Source organism: Squalius cephalus (genome assembly GCF_949319135.1).
Source record: "Squalius cephalus genome assembly, chromosome: 16".
In the NCBI taxonomy this organism is placed as follows: Eukaryota; Metazoa; Chordata; class Actinopteri; order Cypriniformes; family Leuciscidae; genus Squalius; species Squalius cephalus.
Genome location: NC_137137.1, coordinates 4,693,322 through 4,701,888, shown reverse-complemented (window position 1 = coordinate 4,701,888; position 8,567 = coordinate 4,693,322). Strand labels below are relative to the sequence as shown.

Below are 8,567 nucleotides of genomic sequence, written 5' to 3'. Positions count from 1 at the left end.
TCAGCAATTCAAGTTGTTTTTAAATGTGATGTGAACACACAGATTTTTGATGTATAATTCTGTGTGATCTTGTGTATCTCTCTCAGAATCAGTCATTCCCAGCAGTGGCACATTTCAGGTGAAGTTGCCCAAGAGACGCGGAGTGGAGCTTGGCATTACGATCAGTGGTGAGTGTTGAACAACAGGGGGCGCTGTTGATCCATAATATTTTACAGTCCAAATGCATAAATAAGATATAAATATTTATATGAATATTAAATGCAATTTTTGTCTGTAATAGAAATTTCGGCACCTAGCATTCAATGCTGTCTATGTAATATTTGAGGTGGTAATTGCATAAGTTTTATTATGCATAATTCTGATTTATAGCAAGCAAGAAGCCAGGAAAACCTCTGATCATTTCTGAGATACAGAGAGGCAGTATTGCACATAGGTAAACCTGCAGTACAACACATTAAACCAATTCATTTGCTTTTAAAGAGGCAAACTGATAGATGTGATGTTTCTTGTTCACTGATTGATGTGAAATGGCCTTTTATAATAGAATAGGAACCCTGGAGCCAGGTGATCGTCTGCTGGCCGTTGATAATGTTCGGCTGGATAACTGTGGGATGGAAGAGGCCATGATGGTCCTCCAGCAGGCCGAAGGGATGGTCAAACTGCGAATTCAGAAAGATGAAGACAACCTGGGTGAGTGAGTATGTGTGTTTATGTGTGTATTCTTTAAGAAATGCTAACGTGCAAGAAATGCACATTAATGGGCACCAAAAAGTGCTAGACTCTTGCACTGTCAATTCAAGATCTTGACCAAAGGTTGATGCACCTCTTGATGGAAATAAATGTTGTGATGTTATTTCCATCAAAAGGTGCATACATTTTTGGTTCTAATTAAAAATATGAATAAATAATATAATATTACATTAGTAACACTAAAATAAAACACTGTAATTAAATCTTAAAAATTACAGTTTCTTAACCTATTCATTTATGCCCTTTTAACTTCTGTATGTCTCTGTATATTGTAGATGAATTAGAGTCGTCAGGTTCGGTCATATTCACAGTAGAGCTCAAGAGACACGGAGGTCCTCTTGGAATCACCATTTCAGGCACTGAAGAGCCCTTCAATCCCATCCTGATCTCCAGCCTGACCCGCAACGGCCTTGCGCACAGGTGCACACAAACACTCACAACCTCATCTAGTGCTTCGTGCAGCAGTACATGAATAATACACACTCTCAAATGTGCATGTTTCATAACACACATCATCTGACACCGTGAACAGCAAGCTCACATCTGATATCTAGTGGGTAGTGTGGGAACTGCAGTGCAGTGAGTGTTATCTGACTAATACATGAGATTGTGTGTGTGTGAAGGACTGGCGCTCTTCATATCGGTGACCGTGTCTTGGCCATCAATAACATGAGTCTAAAGGGGAAACCTCTGAGCGAGGCCATCCACCTGTTGCAGACCGCTGGAGACACGGTTACGCTCAAGATCAAGAAACGATCTGATCGTAAGTGTCAGAATTAAGATGTATGTATGCATGTAAACATTTCCGACATATAATCCACTGGGAAGAGCATCTCAATGAATAATGCATCAATGCTTGTCCTCGCGACCCCCATCTGCCTTTTCCAGCACTCTATGAGTCGGAAAGGGGCAGCCCGTCCAGGACGGCTTCATGCGTGAGCGACATGGAGGACGATCGCTCAGATTCTCTCAGGCGGGGTAAATACTCTGAACTTCACCGTCTGACCACACCGCCCAGTCTAGATTCAGCCATGGACTCATGGGATAGCTCGGCCCTGGACGCCGGCTATGGAAGTCAAGGTACAGAAGTCCCTGGGATTAGATGAAGAATAACGTAATTGAATGTGACCAAGGGCTGGCTAAAGTGAAATGTGGAATATGTCCTGAGAGTCATTGAAGGATCCTTGGAAATTTAAAGATATAATTCAAGTCATTTATTTGTATAACACTTTTTTTACAGTACACATTGTTTCAAAGCAGCTTTACAGAAAATCATGATGTTAATGTTTATAATATCTTAATATCTTCTTCATGCCTTTACGGCTGCATACCCTTATAGTTTGCAACAAAAAATCAGGCAGTTGAGATTAAATGTATAGTATATATTGCTTTACGTGAGTATACTGCATGTATATAGAAATAATAAATATCCAACTTTATATAAAGAGCTGGGCAATAATATAGTAACATTTTGCAACAGTATAAACGATCAGTAAATTTACGTGAGGATACTGTATGTACGCAGGTGAAGTAAAACTACTATATATCCAACTTGTATCACTGGATGATAATATAGTTTACATTATTTGATAATATAACAATCAAGCAGTTGACATTTGCTAAGTAGTATATTTCACTTAATATGAGTGTACTGTATGTAATGTTCGATTTACTTGTATTAGTAGTATAATTTATTCATTTAATTTGAGTTAATTCATTATGTGGTGATATTGAGGATTATGAAATCTGTGAGGTTTATAACAATTTGGTGTAATGACATGGCAACTTACTAAAGTTCACCCAAAAATGAAATATGTCATAATTTACTCGCCCTCATAATGTCCATATCTGTATGACTTTCTTCGTGGAGCACAAAAGAAGAAATTTAGCAGAATTTTCAAGCTGCTGTTCCACACAATGTTAGCATACAGTGCTTTTAAGCTCCAAAAGGACAAAAAAAGCACTAAATATTGTGCACAATCTTCCCCTTTACCGTACCTCTCAAATCTTATTCATGTTTATTCATAAGCAAACCTAAACCTTTATTTTCAGGTGTCTATATTCATAGAGCATCTGATTTCACTCTTCACCCTAATGACTGGAGACAGGCCAATCACAGGAGCCCGCTGATCTCCAGAAGACACGCCCACCGTACTGCGATGTATGATGGGAGTCTGGGCGAAGAGGACTGGACGTACTCTGGGTGAGTTGGTTCAGGGACACAGCTTGTTGATTCTTCTGTTACAATAGGTAGTCTGTATTATCTTAGAGATACTAGTCAGGAACTAGAAGATTAAAAGAAGCATAACAGCTGATTTTTTTTGTATGAGAAGGACATTTGTGCATAAGAACATTTCAGTTTGTTTTATAGCTTTTGTTACTAACACACAATCATGTGGCTGTTATTTTTTCTCTTGGTCTGTCAATTATTATTTCCCATGTAAATGTCAAGTCAAGTCAAGTTTATTTATATAGCGCTTTTCACAATACCGATTGTATCAAAGCAGCTTCACAGTATTAAATTAAAATAATACAAATGTATGCGCTTAAAAAATGAAACCTCATGTGAACCTCATGAAATCTGTCAAGAACATGTCCAGGTCATATTTCAAAGATATATTATTTGAATTGTAATACATTCGTACATCATTGGGCTATGCTGATTTAAATAAAAAAATATTTGTATTATTTACAGTATTTTTATATTACATTTTTGAGAATCTAAATAGAATAATATTAGTTAATATTTTCATATTTTAATTCCGGTTATGCAAAGCTACATTTTCAGCATCATTACTCCAGTCTTCATGAACAGATGAATCGAAGCATTTATTTGAAATAGAAATCTTTTGTTACAATATAAATGTCTTTACTGTCACTTTTGATCAATTTAATGCATCCTTATTGAATAAAGGTATTCATATAAAAATAAATCTGACTCTAAACTTTTGAGTGGTATATTCATATGTATGCACATATTTAGATAAACTAGATAAACATTACAAAACGTAACTAAAAGTGACAAACAGCAGTAAGTAGTAAAAATTAATCCGAACATAAACAAGCGATTAATGTACTATAATACAGACCCAAATATTTGAGATTTGAGCTGTAAGCTGCTAAAAAAGGAATATACTGTGAATTCACTCGCTTTTTTACAGAATGAGATTCACCTGTACAAGTTAACCGTTTGTCTGTGATTTTATAAGTAACTGTGATGATCCCAGTGGAAAGTGAAATGCCTTTTTTATGCCTAGATAAAACAATATGAGGTTTTTGAACGTAATGTTGCTGTTTTTGTTTCTGTGGCGAAACGCTCATTAAACATGCACACTGTCTGCTAGCCTGTTTGCTTCCACAGTCTCTGTATGGTCCTACTTTTCTCTTTTCTATTTTTTCTCAGGTTTTCTGTCTCTCGTCTGCCTTACTAATCATCCGTCGGCCACATGCTGTCATCTGCCCTTGTGTGCTTCTTTTTTGCTCATTTTCATAATTCTATTCTTTTATCGCTGGAACTAGTTCACGGCCTCTTCAGACACATCTGTGTGTTTCTCTTTCTCTAACCGCCGTGTTCTTGTAGTTGAGAAGGATCTTTTACGGTGACTTTCAGTTATGCCATACAGTACAGTTTTATAGAGAGAGAGAGAGAGATAGCTCCGTTTCCAATAGTACACCTGGCCTTACATTACCCAGGTTGCTTTGCATTGACACAGATCTGTCAGTCCAGCATGCTGTCACAACCACAATACAGACGCTCAGGAGAACTATTGGTCACAAGCTCTTCAGGATCTGGAGACCTGCGGCCAATCGGAAATCCTGCGGGAACTTGAGGTAAATGCAATTGGGGATCAACTCAAACGATCTGTGTTGCTTGTCTGTTAATTGTGCAGGATTTAATCATTATGTCTCCCTGTTTAAATTACTTGGCCACTTAACCAGCATCTATACCAAAATCCTTAACCCAATGTAAGTCATTTTCAACCAATTTTCCCCCCACACTATAAGTAATTGTCAATCACAGTAAGGAACAGCATCACATTATAGTAATTCTGCCTGAAATAAGAGATGCCACTAATTGACATGAAAGCCGTACCCTATATTTCTCAACATTTTCACTTAAATGACTGCTCTACATGTGGAAATTATTAAACTCGCATCAAACTCTTTGACAAACTTTTTGACTTGAGACCATTGGTATCTTCACTGATGCTTTCTGAGAATGGATTACTCCTGTTTACAACTAAACCGGCCTTTATCTTTCTTTTTTGTGATCAACTTTTTATTGTCTTTAGAAATAACAAAATAACATTCATTCAAACATACAGACAGGGAAGGGGGAGCAACAGACATATTATCAATAAATTAACAATATGAAAGAAGAAAAAATACTATATAGTTATTCCTTTATATAGTCCACTATGTTGGAAGAAAAACATTGCCATGCATCAATGGTACTAGGTTTAGCCTTGTTAATTCGTGCTGTTGTACATTCACAAGTCACTATTTTATGGAGGCTATGAATCCAATATGTTTTTGCACACATGTGCGGAGTAAACCAGTTCTGTGAACTTATACAGAAGTCATCATTAAGAAGACATAAACCTGGATTAGACTTGTAATCAATTTGTAGTAAGGAGAAACCGGCCTTTATCTAATGGGTGTGTTCACACTTGTAGTCCAGTTCGCTTAGTTCATTTGGTCCGGACCAAACCAAAAAAAAAAACATTTAGTCCTGCTCTGCTTAGCGTTCACATTGGCACTTGAACACCAAACCTAAAGGCATAGGGATGTGTTTTGGGCTAAATGCGCTCATTGTATGTGTATGGTCTACTCTACATATGATGGTCTTTTGACCAGCTGAGAACTCGTGAAGAGCTTATAAAATGTGTGAAGGAGTCAAAACGGCTGCAGGAATCGCTCTGTCACACACACAAATGAAGATTTGCTGTGAGGAGACGCGGTTCTGATGTCTGTACTGAACTGTGATGGGCAACATCGTGACCATCATGAGAAAAAACTGGTATGCATTCTGTCCTTTTTAGGGTCACATCTTGTGACATCATGTCCTGTTTTTGGTTCGTTTACATGTCTTTGGTCCATCTTGCGTTCATATTTCATTCAAACTGCACCAGAGGACGTTTGGAAGCGGATCGAGACCCATCTTTTCAGCGGCCTTTTCTTTTCAGATGGAAGTGGTCACACTTATTCAACTGAACCGCACTAAAACCTGCCAAGTGTGAACACACCCTAAATCTGCTTCAAAACACTGACTGTGCATTGAAAGGCGCTACATTTGAGTTGTCTTGAAAAATTCCAGAATTCTCTATTACCCTCATGTTGTTCCAAATCAAAGGTAGTGCAGTTTGTGTACAAGTGTGTTTTATTTCCTCTGTAGGCTACTATAATGTCAGGCAGCACACTGAGTTTGAGCGAAGACGGCGAGAAGCAGAATGAAAGCAGGACCAAAGCTCTAGCACTGAGCCCGGAGAGGACCTCAGAGAACACAGCTGTACCCGAGGACGTGAAGGACAACAGCCCGTCCATGCCATTAGAGCTTCATAAGGTGATGTTCACTCTCCCAGCAGCTCCAGGGTCTGAATTATGTCTTATTCTCTACCGGACAGATCTTTATTCTCTCCTCCTCTCTCAGATCTGTTTACGGAAGGATGTTGACAGCAGGGATTTTGGGTTCAGCGTGTCCGATGGTCTGCTGGAAAAGGGTGTTTATGTGAACATGATCCGTCCTGATGGGCCTGCGGACCAAGCTGGGTTACGGCCTTATGATCGTATTCTACAGGTGATGTATTCAAACAACTGACCTTTTCTTAAAGGGATAGTTCACCCGAAAACGGAAAATCTCACTGTTTACTCACCCTCATGTCACAGATATTTTGGAAGTTTGAACTATTCCTTCCTAACCTTGACAGTTTTCCTAAGGGGTCAGAAAGAAATTAATGACTTTTATTCAGCAAGGATTTATTAAATTGTTAAAATGTGACAGTAAAGGCATTTACAATGTTACAAAAAATGCCTTTGCACTTTCTATACATTAGAATCAAAGAATATTAAGCAGCACAACTGTTTTCAACATTGATAATAATAAGAAATGTTTGAAAATTGCCATCACAGGAATAAATAACATTTAAAAATATATTAAAATAGAAAACAGTCATTTTATATTGTAATAATATTTCACAGCATTACTGTTTTTACTATATTTATGATCAAATAAAAGCAGCTTTGGTGAGCAGAAGAGACTTGTTTCAAAAACATTAAATAAATTCACCAACCCCAAACTTTTGAATGGCTGTGGACAATAATTGAACGCCGAAGAAAACAGTTTAAACCTTCTGATTTCGCTTGCTTGTTTATTAACAGGTCAATCACGCACGGACTCGTGACTTTGACTGTTGTCTAGCTGTGCCGTTGATCACAGAGGCCGGAGAGCATCTGCAGCTGGTCATTAGCAGAAACCCTCTCGCTCAGGCAAACATTTGGCCACCTAAAGACTGTCAGGACCCTTCTGAATCATCTGTGGTTTCTGCACAAAATCCAAGAAGAGTTGACCTCTGATTCCCAAAAATGAGCAACACAAACACAAATTTTTTTCCACACAAAAGGTTCTGTCTCTCACCTTCACAGGGGACACATTAGCACTATTATTTTAATATTTATTTATTTGATCATTTTCAAGCTAAGTTCAATGTTTTTGTCACAAGTTAGGATCCACCGCTGCTTTTTATGTTCCACCAAATAAGTTAATTTGAACGCTCACAGAGGCACGTGAGTTTTATGTTCACTTTTAGTTACACAAAACATGTCAAGTTCATCTTCACACACACGCCACTTTTGTTGCTATTATAAATAAATGATGCACTCGTTTGGTTTCTCCCGTCCACGAGAACTCTTTGATGATTCAGATCTGCAGGTTTTTACAAAACACAGAGAAACTTCAAACCATGTTGTCAGTTTAGACAGATAAAAATCTTTCTGTGAGATCAAAACCGTGACAGTCTGACAATCGATTTTTTTTAACACTGACGTTCTCTGATGAAAAGCTCAGTTTGTATAGAGGTGAATGTTTCAGGTGCATGTGATGTCTTTTGTGTACCCTAAGGCGTTTCACGAGGATTTTAAGGCTTTACGTCCTGATACAATCCAGGAATAAATTCTGATTTTAAGTGATCTGAAGTCCTTCCAAGGAGCTTATTTTAAGTGTAACTTTTAAAAGGAGATCCTTGTCTGTATATTGTTTACCTTCAATCCTCTATTTCCTGGATGTTAATTATGTAGAATGCCATGAATAAGATGTACATTTAATATTCTTGGGTTTGAAGCGATCTTTTCCTTTTTTAAAGAAAATAAAGGATAAAAACCAAAGCTCTGTCTCTCTGGTAAGAATATCAGCTGTCCTGTGGTTCCACCGCGTGTGCCTGTCAGGATGTCGACAGTGTTGTCACGAGGTGGAGATGAGCTGTCCCACACCTCACCGCGCTGTCAGATACTGGAAGCCGAAGCCGCTTGACACGACTCCTAATTTAGGCCAAGGGTGGATTCTGATTTGAGGAAATATTAGGCCTAACACAGGGCTTTTCAATCTCTTAGATGCCATGCATCCTTGTGGGAGTCCCCTATCCTAAAATGTAACAGCTATATTCATGTATAAAGACCCTATTTATACTTTGAATAATCAATATTATAAATGTCAAATATTTAGTTTCTATTAAATCATTGTGCATCACTGTAGTACTGTACTGTTAGATGTATTTTATTCATTTAAATTATTTTAATCAAATTTATTTAAATACAATTTTATT

General features: G+C 37.8%; 1 protein-coding gene across 4 annotated transcripts in view; it reads left to right on the top strand.

The window, feature by feature from the left end:
• The window catches only part of grip2a (glutamate receptor interacting protein 2a), a 30,782-nt gene extending 22,678 nt beyond the window's left edge, over nt 1-8,104 (top strand). For 2 of the 4 annotated variants that reach the window (XM_079897745.1, XM_079897746.1), the window contains 11 exons: nt 87-167; nt 370-433; nt 545-690; nt 1,026-1,170; nt 1,374-1,513; nt 1,639-1,830; nt 2,803-2,953; nt 4,464-4,581; nt 6,146-6,313; nt 6,401-6,547; nt 7,129-8,104. In XM_079897745.1, the coding sequence (XP_079753871.1) occupies nt 87-167; nt 370-433; nt 545-690; nt 1,026-1,170; nt 1,374-1,513; nt 1,639-1,830; nt 2,803-2,953; nt 4,464-4,581; nt 6,146-6,313; nt 6,401-6,547; nt 7,129-7,323 (1,547 nt within the window). In that variant the 3' untranslated portion in view covers nt 7,324-8,104. Of the gene's footprint in view, nt 1-86; nt 168-369; nt 434-544; nt 691-1,025; nt 1,171-1,373; nt 1,514-1,638; nt 1,831-2,802; nt 2,954-4,153; nt 4,582-6,145; nt 6,314-6,400; nt 6,548-7,128 lie in introns of all 4 variants that reach the window. The other 2 variants (XR_013823945.1, XR_013823946.1) reach the window with 2 other exon arrangements.
• The last annotated feature ends 463 nt before the right edge of the window (nt 8,105-8,567 follow it).